This window comes from Zophobas morio, unplaced genomic scaffold, assembly GCF_036711695.1.
Source record: "Zophobas morio isolate AGI-343-1 ecotype UQ-CSIRO unplaced genomic scaffold, CSIRO_AGI_Zmor_V1 ptg000014l, whole genome shotgun sequence".
Taxonomy (NCBI): domain Eukaryota; kingdom Metazoa; phylum Arthropoda; class Insecta; order Coleoptera; family Tenebrionidae; genus Zophobas; species Zophobas morio.
In genome coordinates, this window is record NW_026972119.1 from 9,389,766 (window position 1) to 9,417,324 (window position 27,559).

A 27,559-nucleotide genomic window follows, 5' to 3' on the forward strand; every position below is an offset into this window, starting at 1 on the left:
ATTTGCACCCAGTTGATAAGTTCTTGCATTTTGATAATTAGAGGTCTCAGTTTATGATCATAGTGTAGATTTTTTAAAATTATTAAATAAACTCACAGATCTACTTATCCTGTTTTTCAGAAATTGTTAATTTCTTGTTACTCTTATTATAATAGTATGACAAACAAGGTAAATTTAGCAATATAAATTTAAAAGAAAGTAGAGTTTATCAAAAATATAACTGCGCATAAAAATCGATTTCAGTAATAAGCCACCTTTTTCACTGCAAAAAATAGATTTCGGAGAAAAACGTAAATGGGAATTCATACTTGAGTAACCTTAAAACTGTTGGGTCATTTTGGTCCTAAAATATATTTGTAATGTCACTTAAAAAAGCTGAAAAAAGTTGAGAAGAAAGTCACCTGTGATTTATCATAGGCTGTTACTTGTAAATATCCAAATCCAAGTTTCAATAAGAAAAGAGAAAGACAAAATTATTTTTTTCGTATTTTATTAATGTGGCAATTAAATCCAAACCTAATACATACCTACAGAGAGATCGAAAATAAAATTAGTCAAAGTTGGCCATGCACGAAAAGCCGTTTGTCTTAGTTTAAAATAATTTTTTATTAAACGTCACATTGACAAAAGTAATCTGCAAAATTAAAGCTTTTTTGTTATTAGAATCTTACTTCAGAAATGGGATAAAATTGGGACAAAATTGGAAAACGGTGCTTTTGATTCATTTTTGTGTGTTTTAAAAGTAGGTGTCATAATTCTAATTTTAAACTGTCAATTTGACATTTAATAAAAAAAATTAAATTACGACAAACGGCTTGTCGTGATGGTCAACTTTGACTAACTTCTTTTTCGATCTCGCGGTATATGATAGATGTATGAACGTATGCAATATTTAATGGATAACTGATATATTAATGGCTAATTTTTTGTGGTAAAATTGCATCCAACTCCAGTTGAGATAGGAACTTAAAAAAACTGAAACACTTTGTATATAAACGGAAAAATGGCATCAGAGTAGGTATAAAAAATTATGCATCATTATGACACTGGGATATGCAAAAAATCAAACACATGCCATCCTAATGAAATTAATCATTTTTTAGCTTTTTTATTTTTTCCAGTGCTAGCGATGCACAAAAAATACTTTTGACTGTAATAACCACATATTTTTTCTATCGAATTCTGAGCATTTCGTTTTCGCCTTATGTGTAGAGGTCGATACGTACCGCAAAACACGACCACATTTCATATTATAATGCACTTTGTGCGAAAGAAATCCCCCTCGTAATTCCCGAATTCTCACCACAATGTCTGACGGATTGCATAACCTCGGGCCTCAAGCCGCCGAACTTACAATAAACCGATTGGTTTGTTAGTTTATTAATAAAAAGCATGGTGGGGCGACGCCGGCAAGTTTGCACGTTGTTGAAATTCGTTAAGTACACGTGACATTCGCCATTCAGCTGAAAGCAAGTCAGCTGGAGTCCTGATAGCACGCCGTAGTGGGGAGCCGAAGGCGGAGCTTTGGTCCTTACACAACTCCTGCCTAAGCGCAACAGTGTCCTCCAGAAATTCAGTTCCGACCGAAACGTCGTGTGTAGTGGATGTACTCGCTCTCGCCAGTTCCGAGCCGCAGTCGTGCTGAAGTCAACGGTCGTTCCTAGTGATGATTTAACGAAACCCAAACTGAACACGATGTGTTGCGAGAACGTTATGTTTGTACTTGTTTTGGTGCTGATCAGTGTTGAAAAAGTGACACCGCGATCGTTAACCAGCATCGAGACAATCCCACGAGGGTGCGAATGGCAGATGCAGCCGGTGCAGGACAACGACAGCAGAGAAGAGCCGGTGTTATCCTGCAGGATAAGGACTATTAACAGTGCGGGCTCTTTGTTAGGGAACTTGAGCCAGACTCAAATCGACCGCGTGACTGTTTTGAAGTTGGAATGCAGCGACGTGTTGTTTTTCGAGAGTTCGTTGGAAGCCAGTAGTAAACACGGAAGTTTCTTGAATGGGTTGCGATGGTTGAAAGAACTCAAGTTGGAGTTCTGCAAGATCAGAAACATCCCAGCGGGTGTGTTAAAGTCGATGCGTCAATTGCGCGTTTTCTCGCTGCGTTCGCACAACTCGGACTGGTCGTCGATGACGCTCGAGATGCACCCGCAGAGCTTCCTCGGGATGAGCGAGTTGAGGAGTTTGGACCTCGGTGATAATAACATCTGGAGCACGCCGCCGGAGCTGTTTTGTCCCCTGTACAGTTTGACGCATTTAAATCTGACCATGAACAAGCTCCAGAACGTGTCGTCCCTCGGGTTTTCCGACTGGGGTAATGGGCCGCTGGCACCGGGCCGGGCTTGTGTCAGCGGGCTGGAAGTCCTCGACCTGTCGCACAACGACATCATCGCGCTGCCTGACAACGGGTTGTCCGGGCTCAGATCCCTGGAAGAACTGCATTTGCAAGATAACGCCGTTTCGACGCTGGGAGATCGCGCCTTCGTCGGCTTGACAAATCTGCACACGCTCAACTTGTCGAGCAACTGTCTTGTCGCGCTTCCGCCAGAGCTGTTCCAGTCGTCGAGGGAGCTGAAGCACCTCTACATCCACAACAACTCGCTGAGCGTGCTGGCGCCGGGGCTCCTCGAAGGGCTCGATCAGCTAACGGTCCTCGACTTGTCTCGCAACGAGCTGTCCAGCCGCTGGGTCAACAGGGACACTTTCGCTGGGCTGGTGCGACTGGTTGTGCTTAACCTGGCCCACAACGAACTCACACGCATCGACGCCAGCGTGTTCCACGACCTCTACACGCTGCAGATCCTCAATCTCGAGCACAATAACATCGATTTTATTGCCGATGGGGCGTTTTCGGAGCTGAAGAACCTACACGCGCTTACGCTCACCCATAATTATATCACGAGGATCGAAGCCTACCATTTTTCTGGTATGTATGCCCTCAATCAGCTGCTGCTTGACTCGAATAAAATCGAGCACATTCATCCGCATACCTTCGAGAACGTGACTAACTTGCAAGACTTGGGGTTGAACGGGAACATGCTGGGCGGCGTTCCGGTCGGTATCGGGAAATTGCGCTTTTTGAAGACGCTAGATTTGGGCAAGAATCACATCGAGCTCGTTAATAATGCGTCGTTCGAGGGTTTGGACTCGCTGTACGGTTTGAGGCTGGTCGACAACCACATTGTAAACATTTCGAGAGATGCTTTCTCCACTTTACCTTCGCTGCAAGTATTGAACTTGGCATCCAATAAAATTAAATACGTGGAACAGAGTGCTTTTGCTAGTAATCCGACCTTGAAGGCCATTAGACTGGACGCCAACGAGTTAACCGATATAAGTGGCGTGTTCACCAATTTACAGAGTTTGGTTTGGTTGAACGTTTCGTCGAATAAGCTGCTCTGGTTCGACTTCAGCCATTTGCCCTCGAGCCTCGAGTGGCTCGACATGCACGATAATAAAATAACCGAGCTGGGAAATTATTATGACGTAAGAAACACGCTGAAAATTAAAATGCTGGATGTTAGCTTCAATTCAATAACAGAAGTGCACGAGAACTGCATTCCGGACAGCGTCGAGACTCTCTTCTTGAATAATAACCAAATAACTAGCGTTCATCCGAACACTTTCGTGAAAAAACTAAGACTTGAGAAAGTAGTTCTGTACGGGAACGATATCAGATATCTTGACCTCGCAGCTTTGAGTCTGACACAGGTCACCGAGGACAAAGATCTTCCGCAGTTTTACATCGGCGGAAATCCTTTTCGTTGCGATTGCCGCATGGAGTGGCTGCTCAGAATCAACCATCTCAGTAATCTGCGCCAGTACCCCCAGGTGCTGGACCTGGACACCGTCCACTGCGAGCTGGCGCACGCCCGGGGCTCGCCCCCTCAGCCTCTCCTTAGTTTAAAACCGTCGCAATTCCTCTGCCCCTACGAGACCCACTGTTTCGCTCTGTGCCATTGCTGCGACTTCGACGCTTGCGACTGCGAGATGACGTGTCCGACCAACTGCACGTGCTACCACGACCACACGTGGTCCAGCAATGTGGTCGACTGCAGCAACGCCGGCTACACTGCCGTCCCAGAGAAGATACCCATGGACGCCACCGAGATCTACTTGGACGGCAACGACTTGGGCGAGCTCGGCAGTCACGTCTTCATCGGCAAGAAAAAACTCGAGGTCTTGTTTTTAAACAACAGCAACGTGAGGGCCGTGCACAACCGGACCTTCAACGGCGTCAAATCCCTCAAAGTCCTCCACATGGAGAACAACAACCTGGAGGAGCTGCGCGGCTTCGAGTTCGACCAGCTTGAGCGCCTCAACGAGCTGTACTTAGACCACAACAGAATCTCGTACGTCAGCAACCAGACCTTCAGGAACATGCACAAGCTCGAGGTGCTCAAGCTGGACGAGAACAAGATCGTCGATTTCATCCCTCAATGGGCAGTTTCCGAATCTGGTGCGGTTCCGCGCGTGACTCTCGACGGCAACAAGTGGTCGTGCGACTGCAGTTCGTTGGGGCGTCTGGAGAGCTGGATCCGGGAGACCGGGGGAGACCCCTCGAAGCTGTATTGCGTGGATCGCGACGATTCCGAGACCGTGGCCGAGGTGATCACCCGCTGTGATAACAAGGACAACGCGATCGCCACGTCTGTGATCCAACGGGAGGTGCTCAAGAATAACCCGTTGCTGGGCGGCAGCTACGTGCCGCTGCTGGCCGCCACCCTCGTCGCCGTCATCGTTTTTTGCCTGTTGGCGGCTGTCATTTTCGTGTTCCGCCAGGACGTTCGCTTGTGGGCGCACTCGAAGTATGGGATCCGGATTTTTCAAGACGCCGCCACTGCGCACGATAACAAAGACGAACGTGACCGTCTTTACGATTGCTACATGGTCTACAGCCACAAGGATGAAGAACTGGCCGCAAGGATAATTGCCCCAGAACTTGAACAACTCGGACACACCCTCTGTCTTCATAACAGGTTAGTTTTTTTTTATGGATTTTTGTTGTTTGAATTTGATGAGTTTTGTTTTTCATTACTAAAGGGCAGCTGGGATTTAAATACGTTTATTTACGTTGTTTGAAAAAAGTAGGTAGATAATTTTGTGTTAAATTTTTTTGTTGTTCTTTATACAAATGAACGGCTCGGGGCAATACGGATATAGAATGACATATTTGAAACGATCTGAGAAAATGTGAAATAACATTGTAATAATATTGAAACTGCGTCATGTTTTGTTTATTAATTGATCAAGAATACCCTGGAATTTTTAAAATAATGATAACAATATCCAATTCTTTTGGGTGTTTGTAAACAAGTACATATTTTTGCAATTTATTAAAGGTTTTAATTTGATTTTCGGCTGTACCTACGTGTCAATAATACTGGAAAAGATGATGTGTTAAAATGTGAATAAATTCTTGAACGTTTTTATTAAATTTATTTAATATATAAAAGTTTATTACTAATGTGGAAAAACACAAAAAAGAATATTAGATGTCAGAAAATTTGGAACTGTGGGCCGATTTGATGATTGTAGCCATGCTAGGCTTATACATTTAAACTGTTTTAACATTTAATACTTTTTTCCTCGAACGATTTATAATATACGTTACCAAGTTTTAACCACCGGTCAAGGACCTACCGGAAAAAAATTATTGGTGCTTTTCAAAAATTGCTAACAACATCTACACGTGAAAAGTAGATTTTTTTAATGAAAATAAGCTGCATTTCTCAAAAATAAAATTTCTTTTTTATCTATCTTGTAAAAAATAGAATTTACTAATTGTTTTTAGAAAATGTTATATTTTATGTATGTTACTACGCTATTTGAATACATGTTAACTACAAATTATTCTTTCCTGCATACAAATGTCAAATCCGGAAAGCGACAACTAAAAATAAAATTAGTTACATCAGTTTTTAGTAATGATTTACATGGCATTGTATAACAGTATCAGAGAAAATGTCGCCAAAAGATTATTACGTGAACTGACTAATTTTGTAAATATTAAATTGTATAATTTTACTAAGCTCTGTACGAAGTGATTACACAATGTCGATACCTTTTTTTAACAATTTTCTTTTAATTATTAATTTTTCGCAAATCTTCTTGTCACTTTAATTTTATATTACGAGATAACATTTTATCAAATTTGATTGTTCTTTCTTCTTGTAAATTATGAGAAATTACGTAAAACTAAGCATCAAACAACCGTTTACTTATGTAATAAATCAAATGTGCCATCGAATTAACTACTCACCATTTTTAAAAATGGGTCACTAAATAATTTCCTATGATTCGGATAGACAAAATTTGATACGTATTGTACATAAATATTTGTGCAGAAAATCAGTGAATATGGAACGACACAGCCGTCGGAAAGTGTTCTTATGGTGTACTAGTTTAGGCTACCTCATGTGTAAAAATATAGTTTTTGAAAAATTGGAAATATGTACCTATTTATGGACTATAATTTTATCAAAGTAAAATTGGGCGTTGAATTAAAAATATTTTGAAATGGATTTTTATTTCTGAATTTAATATACTTCTCAGCAAATAAATACAAAGGCAGATTTTCAAGTTCCAACAGAAGCTTCACCATTATTACGAACTAACTACATAACTAAAACTGTTTTTCAATTTCAGAATTTCAAACAATACACTGTTTTGGCTCGTTTTATTTAATCACTTTTTTGCGGGTTGAAATGTTAGGAAGCAGCAAAATTGAAATAATTATGATTTTAACTTTTGTGTTTATGTTTATTTTTCCTTTTGACAGTAAAATGCGAAACAGCTTTACAAAAGAAACCAAATAAGCTGATAATAGCATTAATGGTAAAATCTGCACCACTTTGTTTTTTTGAATGAGATTGATGTTATAGACTCTAATCTAAAATCAATAATGACGTACCACCGCAATTCAGATGTATTATAAACATAGATCTTTTTGAATTAACGGCTTAAAGCTCATCATTATGACCTGCAGTCAGTATTGACTTTATTCGGTAAACTCACGGTTAAACAGGTATGGTGGTAATAAAGTTAAATACAAATGGAATTACTGCTCGTTGCATATTGTATTAATGGTGTAATATTTAAATATTTTAACAGTTGAGGTCTTGATGCATGGATGTTAATGCAGGAGTAAATGTACAGAAAATACTGTTTATTACTAAAATACACATTAAAGGTGTGTTGTTGATTGTGGTGGTTTATTGTTTATTATTAAATATTAATAAAATTGTGAGTATTATTATCGTCGATTGTTTCGGATTTATCGATTTGGATTGATATGCTTTGAGCTAAATTTTATCCTGTGTCAAAATTTACATGATTTTCGTTCTGCTTATATTTACTTTTTATATACTGGTTTGGTTTAGAAGAAGAAAAAAATGCCAGTATTACAGAACGTGATTTTTGTCGACGTAAAAACCTTCATTAGAAAAGCGAAGTGCCAAAGCTGTCATGTATGAAGCTATCGGTTTTAGTGGTGATAAAACTAGGAGGAAAAATTAATGAACATTTTTGTTATTGCTTGATAAAAAAATATTATTCTTCGTAAGTGATCACTATGCTAGTTTTTTAATGAAAGCTGGGTACTATATTAAATTATTGAATTATATATCATTATTATTAAATCAATTACGTCAATTTATTAAGAATTTTATGAAAATTGTTGCACCAGGAGATAATGATCTTTAAATAACTTTAAATAATCTAGACTAGACCAAGATCATTGCAGCCATTGGTCAAATAACCATACTTTTTACCGTGTAACTATGAAATTTTCGGGATTAATGCTTAATTTAGTATTTTCTTTTCTAGTGAAAAATGTAAATACATTTTTCCAGTTTTACCGACAATTCTCAATAAACATTCATAATTACCAAATTTATAATATTTACAGTAACATATACAGGGTTTTTCAATAATCTGGCACCTTCCCCGTGAATTATTCTTCTTTGATACTACTAATAAATAGAGCCCACTTTGGTTTACATTTAAAATTTAAAATTTTGGTTTAAATTTAAAATTAATATTATATCTATGTATATACAGGTTGTTTTTTTGGAAAGTTTTCATTTTTTTGAATTTCTGTAAATTTCATTCCCTATTAAAAAAAGGAGGAAAATTATATGAGACACAAAGGCATTAAGTTCTATTTAAAATTTGTTAATTACGCCATATTTGAAGATGGAGGTTCGGGATTCTACACAAAAACTTTTAAGTTATCTAGTCTTGTTAGATGTACTAAATTGAAGGGTGTTTTAACTTATTTATATAGGAAAATTAATTAACTGTTGGTTATCTCGTATTACATATTGAAATGAGGTTTATCTTCTTTAAGTAAGTTTTGTTTTAACATTAAATTTGTTAAATCATGATCGCAAAAGAAAAATAAGTTCGAAAATCTCACAAAATACATTGTGTTCCCTTAGAAAAACACGAGAAAACCGACAATTTGCAAATTTAATCACTCTGTGTAAATAAGTTTAAACTAATTTAATTTCTAAAGGTCCATCATTAAATATAGTGAATCTGTGAATCAAAAAAAGTCTTTATCTGATATCTCTTTTTGCATTTTTGGTAAAGAATCTGTGCGGAAGTTTGTATTAAAAAAATGATCTAAGGTTATTTAGACAGAAATTCCTTATATAAACAATTCTAAAAAATATTAATGCATTGATGAATCAGAAGTATAGACGCAGTACTTTTCACGTTTTAGAAGAATTTTATTCCACAAAATTTTGGGAGGGGAAAAACTGATACATTTTGATCTACACTATATCCATAATACATATACAAAATCTACGGAAAGTAAAAACAACTTTGGGGTGTAACCCTTAAATAGAGCACTCTGTATATCTGAAAATATGTCTTCTCCTAGACTTTGGTGTAATATAAAATCAATTTGATCAAATCAAATAAAAAAGAAATTATTCTGAAAATTGAATTCAAAGAATTTTTGGTTCTATTCACACCCGATATAGGTTGTGACACGGATTCAGTTGAAGAGATATGTATGTGTAAAAAAGAAACTTTTTTCCAAATTTTCGTGTCGAAAGTAATAAAAAGAAAAGTATCATGATTCGGTCAAACTTGCTTTAATTTTTATAAGGAGAGTTTTGCAACAAAGTTAAAATGATTATATACAATCTATTAAGAATTGGTATTTTAAATTTTCTAAAGCAAAATGAAATAACTTAGAGAAAACGATAATAGTTTATTTATCCGAGAAATTATAAAATTTGGTGCAGGGTTGGAAAAAAATAAAAAAATTGCTAATTTTTTAAAAGATCATATTTTTGATTTCTCTTTTCCAGCTTTTTCGAAAAATTACATTTTAGACAGTATTTATTTGACAAAATTTTGAGATGACATTAATTTTTGGCGGAGGTGAATAAATAGATATATGTATTTTGATTATCTGCAAATTTACCATGCTTACGATAACTTTAAAACGTTTGTAAGATATCAAAGCATTCGTTTCTGCAGTTCCTGATTTAATTAATATTATAAATTGACTCATTTTAAAAACTATGAGTAGGTTGATGAACCACAAGTACAGAGGGATAATATTTTGCATATTTCAGAGAAGATTTATTCAGCAAAATTTTGAGGTGACGTCATGCCAGTGGTGGTGGTGATGATTAGCCAAATTTTGGTTAGCGTTTTACCATCTACATAATATTCCTAATATACATACAAAATTTGACAACAATCAATCCAGTAGTTTTGGAGATTATCTGCTGATAAAAATTAACACAAACGGACGGACTGACGATGGATTCGACTATTAACTTACGCTCAGGAAGTCAAAACCAAAGTTAGGAGTTTTAATTACATTTACTCCGCTTTTGATAGCGGATTATATTTTATAGAGTTGTTTTAATTTTCATTTTCACGTATTTTAAACACATTCACAAGCATGCGACTCCATGTTATGTTTGAATCGTGCTAAATAGTAACAGGCTGCTTATGTTTACAAAGTTTACTCGAATATTTTTAATTATTAATGTTTTATTACAAGTATATTTGTTCTTAAAATAAAAATTGATCTAGGGTAGTACGCCCGTGAAAAGCAGTCCAACACCGAAAATGATAAAAATTGATTTTACGATTTTTATTTTTTGCATGATAATTCCTATAAATTAAAATCTAGGCGGATTCATGAACCACAAGTTTAGAATTAATGGTTTAAGTTTTAAATAGCATTTCATTTGCAAAATTTTTAGGTGACGTCATCAAAATATTTGTGGGGATAATAATCAGACAAATTTTAGTTATCGTTTTTAATACGTGTTATTGCGTGAAACGTAATAATCTAATAACGATCAGTACAACAGTTTCGGAGGTCTGTCTAATTAATAAAATCGACACAGACAAGAGACGATAGACAAACAGACGGAAGCGGGAAAATTAAGCGTTTTATTTTGTTGGAAATATTTTATTCGATGTATTTTGATTTACACTGCATTTAAAAAAATCGTAACCAATATATTTTCGTAATTTGAAAAAAAAAAGTAAAGGCAAGAATCATTTAAATCAGTGATTTTTTTGGAAAAAATTCATAATCGGTCCAATTCTGATTTGGTGTCAAAAACTAAACTAAATATTTTACAACTGAAAGAAAATCATCCTTAATCTATTGTACACAGGGAGCAAATATGTGTAAATAAAATATCGAACCATTATTTATATAATAACAGAAGAAAATTAATAATATATATCATAACAAATAAATCTAAAAGTTAGTATACTTAGGAATATGTCATTAATGCATTATAGGTACATACCTACAAGAGAAAGCGCATTAACAATTTACTAACAAAAGGTCGCGATCAATGGTTCAAACAAAAGACTCCAATGACAAATTTTCCTTTGTCAATTTCATATTTAAATTTTAAATAGTAATTTGAAGCGCAGATTCACAAGAATGTTATTTTGAATCTGGATTGTTAGGTAAATAAATATAAGCGTATTCGCAGTAATATAGAATTTTTATAAACAGCCAATTCTAAGATTTCTCCTAAAGTATTGAGGGAATCACCACCAGTTCATAAAGTCGACATATATGATTAGTCGGTACAAAAACATTCAAATTTCGAATTGCACAAAATTAAAACATGAGATTATCAAACAGCTGTCCAGCAGAATTAAATTTAAATAATGTTATGTTATATCTCTTTTCTTCTGCCAGTTATTTAATGAAGGCATAGCCATAGAAAAAATAATGTACCCTTATCTGCCATGATCGAATTAATTTTATTTCATTCCATTTGTGCTTACTGTCAAAGCAAACGTTTTAATCGTACACACTTTTAACATTAGCTTCTGTTGTTTTTCAGAGACTTGGCACTCCACGGCGGCGCCTCGTACCTCGCCGACGCCATGGTAGGCGCCTCTGACGCGTCCCGGCGCGTCATCTTCGTGGTGTCTCCGGCCCTCATCTGCAACGAGTGGTCCCGCCCGGAATTCCGCGCCGCCCTCCAGGCCGCGCTCCGAACGGCCCACCGCCACAAGCTGGTGTGTGTCCTCAGCGGCGACCCCCTCGAGCCCATGGACCCGGAACTGCGGGCTCTGCTCCGCGCCTGCACCGTCACCCGGTGGGGCGAGCGGCGGTTCTGGGAGAAGCTGCGCTACGCCATGCCGGACGTGGCCAACGGCAACCGGTCGAGACGCAGTAAGAAGCACCACCAGCCGGAAATCCGGTGCAAGGTCAGCGCGAGGTACACCGCGGCGCCCACGGCTCCGGACTCCTGGTACAAGTACCAGGCCATGCCCGGAGTGCACGCGGCCGCGTTGACACCCACGCCCACCCAGAGCACCTACGTTTCCGGGGAGTCGGCCCGGAGCACGGAGGACGAGGCCGGATCCAGCGCTAGTAGCCAACATTATGGGTCGGAGCAGCTGAACCACAGCTACGTCTCCATCGATGGGCGGCCTCCGCAGTACACCCAGTACCCGATGTGTAGGCCTGAGGTACCGCACCATCTCTACTCTACCATACCGGATAGTCAACCTCAGTCGAGGACTTACTTTGTGTGAATGTAAGTTGATTTTTAAAGGCTGTTTTACTTAACGGATAGGATTAAAGACGTATAAAGCAATTTGTAGTTTTCGTAATTAATATTCAAATGTCACTAGTTCGTAATTACAAGTAAATTATTGTTGTAAATATGCTGTAAATATGATTCGAGAACGATATTTATTTATATTGTACGTGTAGTACTATTTACTAAACGCTTATTAGTCACTATTTTAAGTATTTGTACATAATTCTAGTTTATACTACTTATCCATATTTAAGTGAAGACTGTTAAATATGTACATTATTCTTCGAAACTATTAAAACATTTTTATATACAAAGCTACTGTTTTTTATTCATGAATCTACGAGATTATTCACTGAGGTACTTTAAAATTGCTGCTCACCAAACCATGACAGTTGATGCTAAAACTGATGGAAAACTACTTACTGTTCTATCACCTTGACCACTGCAAACAGCGTCGGTGGTCATAAATTTTAAGATGATCGTCCGAAAAACTCAATCAATATCGTGCTCCTATTCAAAAATAATCTGTTTTAAACTAACACATTCACTGATTTTTTTTTTCATTTACCTTAACCTCCTTCTTGTTTCGACTAGAATTGCTAATTCGATCTTTTTGTTTTAAAGCCTCGCATTCATTCAGAAGGTGGTTTATAGCTGGCAACGCGCCAACATAATCTGCATAATAGTTCTTCGTTTTGCATCCAGATACGTGCTTGCTCGTCACCTACTCTGAATCATGTTATAATGACTCAAGTTGTTAGTTACATCTCTTTTCGTTTTTTTTTTTTTATATTTCTCCTTATATCTCACACTGCTGTACCTGTCAGTTTCTTATCTTATACACTTAACTTAAATGTCATATTTGCTTCATCAAGTCTTCATGTTGTCTCCCGCTTCTTTTTGCCTCAACTTCTTCCATACATTTTTTTATTGTGTTTTATTTTCCCGACATTTAGTTCGCATTTTGAATCAATTTTCTTCGTATTTCCCGGACCACCTGTCCTTGTCCCTCCGTATTTTTTCTGCTTCATTTTTTAATATACTTATTTTCACATTGTTTCCATTCTGTTATTTATTTTTTTATTTTTTTTCAACAACTAAGTGTGCTAACGATTTTCACAACTGTTTTTATTTAGGCAACATTCATTGATGATTTTAGCTGCAGTTTTCCTCTTTATTCTTTTATTATTTTAGGTATGACAATTACACCGTTTTACTGGATTTTTCATATTCTTATCTGTGTTGTTGAAAGTTTTTGTTATGTTTGTGTCTACTTTTTTGCTTTTATTTATATTTTGTTTTCCCATGCTTAGTTTTTTACTTTACTATTTTTTACTTCTTCTACAACATGACATCTTTAGTTCCTATTCTCTAATTTGTTACGAACCTAAGTTCCTTAATTCCTACGAGCCTAAACTTTGCTTTCGGATATCTATCCAAATTTCTAGCTCCTATATATCCAGAATACAAAGAATATAGTCAAAATCTAATAGCACTATTATTCAGTAGAAAAGTGACTGTGCGAATTAAGTAAAAGTGAAACATACATTGTCAAAATATGATAAATGAATTATAAGCTTTGGTTCCAAAGTTCCGACTTTGGGTGGATTCCTCTCGGGATTCCCATGAACTCTTAAAAGTGGGACGGCAAATAGAGAAAATATTTTAGTCCCTACATGTAAATTGCGACTTTCGCAGAGCCTAAGAAAGATCTAAAATGTTCGCTACTCTCATTCTAGAGAAGCAAATACACGTTCTTATCAAAAGATTTCTTTTATGTCCTTTGTTTCTTACAATGAATAAGTTAAAAAAATCTTTTTCGACAAAATTTCGACAGAACTTCCTTACTTTTGAAATAACTACAATAAAACATATCCAGCTAAAAATGATAAAAATTGATTTTACGAATTTTATTTCTTAAAGTTAATATACATATATATTTGTAATGTTAAGGTAAATGTAAAGAAGGGTGTTTCAATTGAGTTTTTATTTTACAAAATTTTATGATGACGTCTTCCACATTTTTCCAAGGTCCATTATATCAATTTGGATAGGTGCAATCTAATTACTAATAGTAACACTGTATTCCAAATTTTCGGGAAAATGGAGTGAGCTGTTCCTGATTTAATCAAGAAAATAAGATGATCCGTTAATTAATTTTTTTGGGTCACCTCTATAAGCAATTCTAAAAAATATTAATGGAATGATAAATCGCAAGTCTTATTATATTTTGCATATTTTCAAATGTATTTATTAGACAAAATTTTGAGTTGACGTCATAAATTTTTTGGGGAAGATAAACAGATATATTTTGATCGAAAAATTTGTAGGTGTATAATTACTTTAAAACGTCTGGAAGATTTCAAAGCATTCGGTTTTGCAGTTCCTGATTTAAATAAATTGATTTATTCTTTTTTTTTGTGTCACCTGTAGATAAAAGATAAAAAAAATATTACTGCAATGATAAATCACAAGGACAAACTCGTCATAGATCACAACTGCGAACTCATTATATTTTGTACCTTTTAGATAGAATTTATTCTGCAAAATTTTGAGATGATGTCGTCAATTTTTGGGGGTTAAACAAATATATTTTGCTTAAAAATTGTCATGCTGACGATAACTTTAAGACGTCTGCAAGATTTCGAATTATTCAGTTTTACAGATTCAAGAATAAATTACAAATTGTAATAAAATTCAGACTTTTTTCCAAAAATCTGGATTAGACAAAGTTTGGTTAGCGTTTTACCATTTACATGATATTTATAATACACGTATAAAAATTGACAACAGTTCTGTAGTTTCGAATATTGCGTGTCTAACAAAAATCGACACAGACGGCGGACAGACAGACGGACGGAAACGGGAGACTTGTTTTTCGTTCTGTACCCATCCAGAAAATATTAAAGTAGCCAGTCACCCGATGGACTTGTTTACAATACTTCCTAAGTTTACGTTCGGGAAGTAAAAACCAACCCTTTCTTTTTAATACACACTGCTCTTGCAAATATTTGTTTGTAGCTGGCACGATTTCTACCTGCCACCGGCACAGTGTCGTTTAGAAATATGGTTGTCCTTCTTTAAATTCAAAGGGTTACACAATTTTAGTGGAATATACACGAAACCTATAACAAAGAAACATACAGAAAAATTTTCGTATTTTTCATAATTAGCATAAGCTAAGGAAGTATTGTAATCGAGTCCATCTGGCGACTGGGCGAATATGAAATTTTCTCGACGTTTCATGATTGTTTCCGGGTGTTTCATATTTTTAGAATTACTTATACAGGGTGACTCAAAAAAAAAACGAATGATGCAGTCTATATTCCTGATCAACTCAAGAACGGCTCACCCAGTTTTCCCCAAAAATTTGAGTATTCAGTCAGTACTGTTATTACTAGTATTAAACTGCACCTATTCAAACTGTCTTGCTTAAATGTTCTTTACCTGTACTTTGACGCCCACACATATCTTTATCTCAACTTATAGTGATTATTAAAAAAAATAAAATTCGTAAAATTTTATAATTTTTCGAAGAACTCGAATATTATTTTGAGTAAGTAGATGTTATTATGAGAGAAGTTCTATCTAAATATCTTTAACTCAATAAAAAAAAATGTTTTATAATGGTTTATTCCAATATTTTGCGTTAAAAAGGCCATAAACACTAGTCACGTGATCGTACTATTTTAGAATTTAGTTTTTTTTTTTTTTTTCATTCGAACGTCACAGTACTGTCTGTAGTAAAGTCTGAGTCCGCCAGATTAGCGATCATTGACTTTCTGTTTATTGGATGGTACCAATAAACCACTTAGGATTATGGTAAAGATAATTTACAGTCCTGACCTCCTCTCCGATGGTTTGTTAGAAAAAAACAGAGGTTCAGTGAATCAGATGTTCGATTCACAATACCTTTAATCCTTTTGGGACCACTAACCCAAAACCAGGCAAGGGTTGTAAATCGTCACCACTCTTTGGCGGTCTCTACTTTGTGAGGAGTTGAGTTCTTGCATTTTGGTTACACCGTCAAAAACAATTGTACAGTAAGGAAAATTATACAAGTATTCAAAGAATTTTAAAGAATTTAGTTAAACTGGGGGAAGCAGTCGTAATTTACTGCATTTCCAGCACAGTATAGCACATTTGGAGCCATCAAAAGTCCAATTTCATTAAAAATTAATCGTTTCCTGCTAAAACCACTGATCCGAAACGTAAATACGTTAACGTACACAATTATCGTTAATCATTTAGGGTTACGTAATCATGGCACATGCGCAGTGGCTCCATTTATAACGTATACTGTATTCGAAAGTGTTGTTGCTATAATTCTCCACCAGAAATGACGTCAGGTTACTATATTCCTAGCATTTTAGGGAAGTTAAATGAGGCATTTCTCAGATAATCGATCGAATAAAATTGTTCATACATTAATTTCTATCCGACATTCTATGCAAGCAGTTCTAAAAATGTTTAGGGTTATGAGTGGTAGTAGCTATAATAACAACAAATTTTATTGTTAAGTCGCTTTTAAATAACGTTAGATTAACATGAACTACCACTGATCTGATTAGCTTTTAATTAATTTAATTTAATTGACGGATGGATGGTCCAGCATTATGTGCACAGTATCATTTATAAATAACTTGCGCGATTACTTAGTTGGAGCCATAAACATTAACTGGTAGATTACCTACACTATGCACCATTTGCAGCAGAAGACAATTGATCTCTAGTTTTAGCATAATTTAAAGGTTAACTAAACAATTAAACCAATTTATGTGTTTCTATTAATATAACACTAGTAGAATCATCGCGTTATTGGTATTAACAGATAAAAGCAATTAACATACCACAGTGTGCGAAAGCTAAATTAACAATTCAGTAAGAATTCCGATCTGTTAGAGAGCACGTGAGTAATTTCACTTATTTGTCGAAAGTCTCTACACTTTATAATTATTTATTTCGATCTGATTGGAGGAGATAAATTCCGTGTTTTGTGGTTAATTTTTAAGTAAATATGGCAATTAAATAAAATGGTGTCGACATTAAACGACATTATGTCATGATATCGCTGACAAAATCTGAAAAGCCAGGTATTAATAAGCACTTATCGATCAGATAATCTTAAAACGTATCGCCCACTTTTTGTAAGTTCGCACAGTTTTTAGAAAACAATTTTAATGGTAAATATTATGGTTTTTAATTCAGCGTCGGATGTTTTTTGACATTTTTTCTCAGCACTGAAGCAAATACAGCCGAGTGTAACTAAAATCATACAGGTATACAATGATGCAGTAGTTGTTCCGGCAATTTTCTCTCGCAAGCGTGCACAAAAGACGCTTTAAATCCCATTGATAAAAATCAAGGACGGTCTCTCATATTATTAACCGTAAATGCATAAGACTCTGCCACACAGGTAGACTACCTGCTTTAAAAGCGAGAAATTCCCGGGCCAAAGTTTCCCGAAGAGAGAATTCTTTCGTAAATACTTTACTCGGCATTCGAATATCACGAAACAATTCGCGCGAAAAGTTGATAACCAAATCTGCAACAAATGTAGATGATTGAAGTACCACCGATAAATAATTCTGTCAAATTCCTCTAAACGGTGCTTACAAGATGTGATGCAGATTTAAGTTTGGGTGGTCAAGTCTGTAAATCGACTTAATCTTGTGATTAATAACCAGCATTTGAAAGTTGTTTTTTATGGATTAGCCAGGACATCGAAAAGCATAAATAACAAACAGCGACTTTTTTTACTGTGTAATCTATAAATCAACGATCTTTCGAAACGATTATCGTGTTCTTACCGAGTAAGTAATTACTATTTGGATTTACTCTCTGGTTTTTGTGTTTAATTACACGGGAACAGAGATGATCAAAGGTGAAAAATTCAATTAAACAATTTTTCCGAAGTTATTCATACAGAGTTGGAATTTCTATTAACAAGTAATAAACTCTGACAGGGATCTATAAATTTATGTAATTAAAAAAAGGATAAATTGGTGACATCTGCTTTGTAAAGTCTGCGTTTAATTCTAAATTTGTCACATAAATACCAAAAAGTTAGTTTAAACGTCACAGTAAAAGCAAAAATTATACTTACTGAGAATTTATTGTCGAAGAAATTGAATGACTCTTTATTAATGTTTGTACTATACGTCTGTAGTAAATTTGCTTACGGTATTTCCACAACAAATTTAAAACTAAAAATTCTATCATTCTTGAAAATGAGACTAGCCTCAGTTTTATTTTTTTTCAACACTTACATTGGGTGCATTACGGACAGCCAACATATTAAACAGCATCAGTTTTGCATACACTACAGAGGCAAATTTTGAGTCTGCCTGTATGTGGTGTGTTGAATCGCACGGTAATTATGGGAACAGCGAATAACCCACCAAGATAAGAAAAACAATAATTTTTCACATTTATTTTTAAAATGTTGGAAAAAAACATTTTATTGGCCAGAAATGTATCGGTCAGAAATGATAAAAATAATACAGCACAAATTCATTGCTGAGGCATTGTCTCATGTCACTCAAAGCGGATTCGTAATATTCGTATAATCGTATATCATAAGTATCGGAGTATACTATTGTATAACATATTGTTACGAAAGAAACCCATATACCGCTCCGGTACGACGTCTATGGGTTCCAAATGTACGGCGTTGATGACTCATCGTCGATGACGCGGCCGGACGGTGTTCGCTAAAGAAAAGCCTGGAAGCGGAAGTCGGGAATGGGTGCTCCCGAGAAGTCTAGAAGCGGTGACGTAGGCGTTTCGCGTGCTGTTTAAATGGAAATCACCGTCGGGAGCAGTTAGTGTAGTCCAGACAACGGGAGCTGAATTCAGTCAATCGAGTCCACGAGAGTAGTCATGTTGCACCGGAATTATTTTGTACATAATTGCTCTGTAATTAGTCGTGTAAATCCGATTTATTAAGAAATAAAATTGTTGAGTTTTACCCACGCCGATTTTATTTACCCGTTCAACGTGAATAGAATCTTTTGAGGTAACGTGATCAAATTCTTGACGGACTCAGACAGACGGAAACGGCGGAGCTCTTTTTTTTATACACCAGGGGTCATGAAACGTCGAAAAAACAGGAAAGTAACGAGTGACCCGATGGACTCGATTACAAAACTTCCTTCGCTTGGAAAGCAAAAATTGTAAAAAGAAATTAATTGAATATTATATTTACTTATTTCTGACGAACTATGTTTAAAAAGGAAGCGACCCATGTGACTTTGATTATCTTATTATTACCAAAAAGTTATACTTAGTAACATGAATAATAATTATTCTGATATTTAAATATGTACTAGACACGACCAACGCTTAGTTAGATATAAATACCAAGTTTTATGCCCTGTTCGCAAAATGGATGCAAATTATGCAGAGTACCTAACAGCGAGGGATATTAGGCTGATCCACCTCCTTTCTGTGGGTTTCTATAATCCCATATATGCTTAGGTAGAATAAAGTGGACAAAAACTAAAATTTTCTGGCTTGATTTTGATTACAGTAAGTTTTGAACTTGAAACGAGAACTTTTTGAGATAATATTTTAAACCATACACCGAGGTGATTTTTTTTAATAAAAATGAATCTTTTTTTATTTTTATTAGAGGTAGTAGCATTTTTTTATTAAAAGATCAATTTGATTCAATGAACAATCGGAAACACTGACGAATACGGATAATTAGAAAATGACACAACGTTAGTGTCTCTCCAAATAATGGAACATGTTCCCAGTTATTTAATTGTATTTTTATGCTATTTTGTAACTTTCATATTCTCCTTCATTGTCTTCATATTAATATAATTTCTTACATATTGATCGTTTTCCACGTATCTGACATTATTCGCATTAAATTTGAACACACTGTACACTGTAACATCATACTTGTTTGCCTAAAGAAGTTGAACAGATTCATAAAAAAAATCGATCTAATTTCAGTGAGACAGAATTTCCCTCGCCTTAAATTGCAATATAACATATACATTTATTTCGAAAAATTACAAAATTTGATTTTTTATTATAATAACTTCTTTAAGTTAAAATAAAGATAAAGGTAAGGAAGCGTATGAGAGATTTTGCATTACAAAATTTTGTGATGACGTCATCAACATTTTAGTGAAGACACGTATATCAATTTCAGGCTCAGTGCAATGTGCATACTAATAACAGTAATAACAATACTATGTTCCCAAAATTTAGGGAAGATACGGTGATTTGATCAATAAATAAAAAATATATTAATTTTTTGAGTCATCTTGTATAAGCAGTTCTAAAAAATATGAATGCACTGACAAACTAAAAATACAAACTCATATTTTCCACATTTTAAAATGGGATAGAGTAAATGGATAAATTTTGATTAATGATTTACCATGCTTATAGTAACCTTAAAACGTTTGGAATATTTCAGAGCACTCGGTTTTGCAATTTAAAAGTTAAATAGTAAATTGTTGTTACGTTGATGTACAATTTTCATTTCAAAAAGTGTGGATGCCTAGGGTAAAAATCAAGACGGATTCATTAACGACAAGTGCAGGAGCATATACAATTTTTAAAAAATACTAAGCACTATTTTGAGATGATGTCATCACCTTGCTGGTGGGGATGATTGGACAAATTTTGTTCCATGAGCTAGGCGATATTCCCAACACACATAAAATTTGACAGCAGTCTGTTAGTTTCAGAGATTACCTATTTAATAAAAAACAATACCGACGAAAGACAGACGACAGACATCCAGAAACGGAACACCAATTTTTTTGTAGTCTTTGGGTCATGAAACCTTGAGAAAACACGGAAATGCTCCACTGGTTTATTATTTAATTTATAACTGCAGTTGTGCACTAGACATTCGGATTTTTGGGAAAAAAATTGTATAACAACATTTTGTAAATTGACTCCGAAACTGCAAAGCCGAATACTTTGAAATCTTGAAAACGTTTTAAGGTTTAAATTTGTGTTTCCCCAAAAATTGTGTTTCTCAAAAAAATAAATGACATCACAAAATTTTGCCGAATAAATGTTCTTTAAATTTTTTAAAATAACATACTCCTGCACTTATGGTTTATAAATCCCTAGGCTCCCAGATTTTTGGAAAGAAAATCAAAATCGTATAACAATATTTTACACGTAAGCGTTTATGGGATTTTGGAACCCCGTGATGAGGAGGCGGAGAAGACTAATACCTCTTGCTGCTGGGTACCGACAATACTTTTGCGTGCGATTGTACATTGGAAGCCCATTTTCGTGGAACTCAGATTCTGGGTTCGTAAATACCCAGATAATGGTCGTCTAATAGCATATGATTTTCTAAATTTCTGCTCTAGTTAGCCATGACGCATTTGTCAATAGTCTAATTAAAACGGCTGACGAAAGGTCATGGCTAACTAGAGCAGAAATTTAAAAAAACCATCCGATATAAACATTCCTAGAACACGAAATGCTCTTTTTTTACAGATCTATAGTTTAGGCTTCGCTTCACTAGGGATCGTTAAATTTAATAAACAGTCTGAGAATGAAGTTGTTGTAGAAAATGGAAATAAGTAGTGACAAATTTTAAATTTTCAATATAATAACAGTGTTGTGGAAATTTGATTCCAATAGCGTTATTTAATAGACCGCAGTGTTCTCCCCTAGAATTACCTCTACCATAAAATTAATTTTTGATGTTTGCCATAAGAAACACCTGCATAGTTACATAAAACATCATAACGTGATTATGAATGTTTAAAAATTCGTTTTAAATTAAAACTAATCGTTTGAGCCAACTTTATAAAAATAGTTGTTTGAAAAATAAACTCAACGAAAAATGCTTGAAACATATTGCAACTGAACGTGTTTATATTTTGCGAAATAGCTCATTCAAACAACTTTAGAGTGATATACTTTCCAAATTGCAGTTTACTTGGTTCTTGGAGAAATGTCGTCGTAACTACTCCTTGAACTAAGTAAAAGCGTCTTCCATCAACTCGTTTTCATAGAGTAAGTCCTTTTACTGAAAAGCGCTATAAAGTTTTTCACAAAAAGTTACAGGAAACATTTTTTTACGAAACTGCTAACGCAATTCTCTTCGAACTATCCACGTTCAATGTAAACTTGAAGTATTCGTTATAAAATATATTAAAAACTGACCTTTTCTGTAGTTTCTTTTAGTTCTACAAGTAGCTGGATATTGATCCGCATTTACTAATTATGAAGCTCTATGTAGAACTGTTGAAAAATAATAATTTAAAACTTCTCTAGCAGCAATTACTCTAATATTTACCTAGTTAGAAATAAAATAAAACACGAACTGAAATTACTGCCAATTTTGAGCTCCAAGATAAAATAATTTATTAAATTTAATACATTACCGCCAAGAAAAAAATATGTCGTCAAAACCCTTGCTTACTAACAGATGACTTAGAGACAACTGTGAACTACGATGGTCAAAAAATTTCGATATGTTTCGTTAAGTATTTTTTGATTGATATAACAACGGATTTAAATATGTAGAATAAGTAAAAATAAAGCTGTATAAATATATTTTTCAATTTTTTAATAGTATACAGGAAATGTGAAATTCTAAATGATCGATCTGCTGGAACAGCTGTGTGTGGAGATCAAATCATTACACATGTAAACCAAATGCATTCATATGCATTCGATTCCAAATTCATCATCATATTATTATTCACTTTTGAACTCTATACTGTTTGCCAGGGCACAAAAAAATCGTCTGACACAATCATGTAAGTATTCCTTGTACTTCTCTTTTTCTGTTTAAATAAGTAATCCCACATATCTAAAATAAAAAAAAAACTATAAAGACAGCAACAATTCTAGCTTCAATACAACTCTGAGGATTTCGCCCGACTTATGTCTGTTAGTCGCACCAGACATCTGACAAACCGTCTCAGTGTAAACTGCACAACATAAATAGATAATGCAATTGAATAAGAGGATTTATGAGGAACAATCTAGCGTAACCAACTGCAATCTGCTTAGTTCTTTCGGACAGTGCGATGGACCGTCGGACACCTTCCAGTAAGAGAGAAAAAGAACGATTCTGTAAGCGTGTAAAATTGGACGTTTCTTCTATTGCCGCTCAGCTTCTGCAAACCAATTTTACTGTTTTCAATCGGATTCACTTCACTAACACGCTAGGATGACTTCTGCATTTTTGTTCCCTTTTTCCTGTGAAGGCTAACGACCTTTTAATTTTTGTCACAGGAAGTGTTTCTAATCAGATGGGTCCGTTTTTATTTCGCAGATGCGGCGGCGGCATGGGTTCTCTGACATCTGAATTATTTTATGGCCAATGTTTGCGAAATTTCTTACCTGCAATTAACAACGTAAGGGCTCGTCCACCCCATCGTAAAGAAATAAACATTTTAAGGGGGCAACAAAAGCACTGAGCCGCGGCTGTTTAGCTAGTTATGGCCAAAATGGGGGTTGTAAATAATTTGATGGCTAGGTTCTAGTTCGATAGTTCATCGGCTTTTCCATTTCAAGGTTCAGTGCTTCGACGAAGTTAGTTTTTCAACTGAAATATTCTTTTCGATCATGGGTGTACGCGCACTCTTCAAAGATTATTAAACAGTATGATAACAATGCAGGTGAATCTGAACGTGTATGGCATGTAATAACATGTTATATATGGGGTCGTTAGACAGACGGGGGCTGAGGAAAGAAGTTTTAGCAAAATTTACAAATACGTAAACCACGACAGCTACCAAACCTTCAGTCGGCCCGTACTACCTGTAGAGTCTGTTCTTCAGGCAGTTTGTTTTTAAAATGAATTAATGATGGACAACCATGTTGCAAGTTAAGACTTAATATCAACTGGAACAGATGGGCTTTGCAAACGGCCAAACTAATGTGTTATTATCATAATTGGGATTTAATAAAACCGTTGCTCTTCGAAAAAGATCGTATCGGCGAAAACATTCAGTTTGGTTGAGCAAATATCAAACAAATTTTTTATTAATCATGCCTTTGCCATAATACAGAAATACACAAAGGTTGAATTCTTTCTTGTTCTTTTTCACGAGTACCGGTCCTGAATTAAATTCGTTTATGGTTGACGAATCGCGATAATTGACATTTTTGTGATAAACATTAGAGTTATATCGGATTTTTATTTTCATCCTCTTAAAAGTAAACGGGAATATTTGAAACGGGCGTTTGCGACCCGAGCACAAGCACAAATTGCCATTGTTCTTAGGTAACAATAGATTTGATTAAGTTTACGTAAGCTCGCAGCGGATTGTCGTCGCTAATTTAAGTTTTCCTGAGGAAGATTTAGTTTCACTAAAGCAGAACCAATCAATTATTTGTAGCACCTCTCCGGCGATTTTTACTAGTTTAGAATGAACTATTCCGACTACCGATCTATCGTAATTAGTTCGTAGTTGTAGTTTAGAAAAATGAAGATATAGTTTCTCTAGGAAGCAGTTGCTGATAATGTTATCGTTACTCACTCGCAAAGTACTGCTGCTTTATTATTTATTGTATAGGTGGAAGTTTTAAATTGGTCACGATTCCGATCTCCGTTATTATTCTAGGGCTTAGCTAATCTATTAGAGTAAAGCATATCGAGGAAGAGATTCTTCAGAAAAATGTACCCGTGTGGCGCAAGTAACGTGGGTTAAGTAAACCCACCATCGAATCGCAAAAAACCGAACAAAAAAACCCAACGGCCGAATTTAATTAGAATGCATGTAATGTTAGCATCATTAGTAGCTATAACGGTTTTCAGTAATAACTCACAATACGTCTAATGAAACGTTCCCCACATGAATTCGACGATGTACAAGTTCTCTAATATTAACCTGGCAGAGCAACCTACCGTTATTAAAATTTCTTCATTAATGCACATTGTATTATGTAGAGCATCTACATCTGTTGCGTTAAATGAAAAATCAAAGTGTTGATTATAAATGTGTCAACGTGCAGCAACTATAAAGACGCTCTGTTTATTTTCAGTAGCTTTGACGACGATTTAGGTGTTGAATACTAAGAACCCTCTTGCACCGAAGTCGTGAAAAGCAGATGGTCTAATAAAAGGATGCTGCATTTTAAAATAACAATAAGGTTGTACACTAAGTATAATAATACATTTGAAGACATTTATCTTTTTGTGTTGTGGACTGATTCTAAATTAGCGACGTTTAGCTTCTTGTCACTTAAACTAACTTAGTTATAGGTTTGTAATATAGGAGTTGTTTCGATTTTTTATGTGGTTCAGTTTTCCTTCATTTTTAAGTAATGCCTCATATTTTATTAATTTATTGTCTGTTGGGGGAAACTTAGTTGCAAATCAATAACAAGTTCACGAATCACATTTAAATGTCAAGTTGCAACCTTTGGGTTGGAATTGTTGGAATAATCTCAAATATAGATATACATAAACACAAAATTTTTACATCCACAAGCATAACTTAAGTTAGAGTTCACGGTTCAACAAGTTTAACTTGAATATTGGAAGTAAATTAACGGACGATGTGCATCGATAGCGTTAACGATAATACATGAATATTATTATCTCAGCAACTGTTTTTATAACAAATATTCAGCGCATAACTTATTAACTGATGTTTGTGATTGCTCAGTGCAGTGTAGCGCAAAAGATGAATAGTAAGTTATTTTATTATTACAAACTAATACTAAGTTTGGAAGAATATTTTATTATAGCGAACGATATCCTGTATGCACCTCATGACCAATGTATCTTTCGCTATTGTCTTTAAATATCATATCATCGAAAAAAAGTCCTCTAGCACCCACTGTTTAATGTCAAAAAAATTATACTAGCAACAAATGTTCATCGATTTTTCTTAATAAGTGTACCTAAAAAATCCTGTTATTATACACAATCAAAAAAGTAGGTTTTCGGGTTTTTAAAACAATTACGAACATCTACTTCAAAAACGATTTTCTTACTCTGTGGGCTTCAAAAATATCTATGGAATTGAATCAGATTTATGGAAATTCTTTTTTAACCGAGTATTTGGAACAAGCTATATTTTTCGAATTAGCACACCGAAATGTATACCTATTCCAGATTTGTTCGGCGATTTTTAGGCAGTACTACTTTCGAAAACTTGATTTTTCAATTAGGTACTTACGAAATTTTTGACCGTTTTGAAAATTATCTGACCAGGATTGTGTTATACATGGCTTCATTTCTGAAAATTTCAACTACCTTATTTTTCCAGAATCGTCAATATGATACAACAATTTTTACCGAATATTTGTATATTTGTAAAATCCTGCTCAAATATAAATACGCTATTTTGTTCGAATTAGCTTATGGAGGTGTATATCCCAGACTTGTTTGGGGATTTTTAGGTAACTTTTCCGAAAATTCAATTTTTTACGAAATTCTTGAGCTTTTTTGCCCACATTCTAAAATTACTCGAAGACATTTTTTTGTAGATTTCTGCTCCCAGAAGTTATTTTCGGCTTTATCTCTTCGATTGTTAAAAAAAAAAGAATTTCAAGTCGAATATCTCGAGATCGTAGACACACGTATTTTTTGAAACACCACGTCCAGATGTACATTGCAAAGTTATCTGAGGATTCTTAGGCAGCTTTAATGAAAATTCGATTTTTCAATTTTACGAGATTTTCGAATTTTTTCTACCATCATTTTCAAATATTATCTCAAGAAATTTTTTTATGGACTTTGATCTTCAGAAACCATTTTCGGCTTCAGTTTTTCGAAAATTTCTACCATTTTTTTAGAATTATTAATTCGAAATATGACAATTTTTAGGATTTTTTAAAAATCTAATTTTAAAACCGAATCTTACGACATTTCGAGATCATTAATTATTTTTCCAAGCAGAGATGTATTTTTCAGAGGTGCCTGTAGATTTTTAGTCAACTTTTCCGAATATTAAATTTTTCAGTACCTACTTACGAAATTTTTTACCTTTTTTCGATCACCTTTGAAAATCATTTGAAGAAGTTTTTTTTGGAGGTTTTGGCATTCAGAAACCATTTCAAGCTTCATTTCTGGGAAAAATTCTACCATTTTTCCAGAGTCGCCAATGTGATATACGACAATATTTGGAATTTTGGAAAAATTTGAGTTTTATACCGAATATTTGGAAAATCCTGATTCAACATTAATACGCTATTTTGTTTGAATTATGAGTAGCTTGTCGAGGTGTATATCTTAGACTTACTTGGCGATTTTTAGGCAACTTTCCCGAAAATTCAATTTTTTAATACCAGTACGAAATTTTTGAGCTTTTCCACTCACATTCTAAAATTACTTGAACAGATTTTTTTTGTAGATTTCTGTTCCCATTTTCTATTTTCGTCTTTATTTCTTCGAAAATTTCTACGATTTTTCCAGAATCGCCAATTACAATTCATGGGATTTAAAAAAAAATGAATTTCACACCTGATATTACGAAATTCTTCCCAGACCGTCAACACATATGCACGTCGTGATGTACATTTCTAAAACT

General features: G+C 34.8%; 1 protein-coding gene across 1 annotated transcript; it reads left to right on the top strand.

Moving 5' to 3' along the window:
• The first annotated feature begins 1,561 nt into the window (after positions 1–1,561).
• LOC135129270 (toll-like receptor 6) lies at positions 1,562–12,291 on the top strand. Its single transcript, XM_064056431.1, has 2 exons — positions 1,562–4,991; positions 11,364–12,291. Exons 1-2 carry the CDS (start codon positions 1,696–1,698, stop codon positions 12,061–12,063), a joined length of 3,996 nt encoding a protein of 1,331 aa, XP_063912501.1. The 5' UTR covers positions 1,562–1,695; the 3' UTR covers positions 12,064–12,291.
• Positions 12,292–27,559: the final 15,268 nt, after the last annotated feature.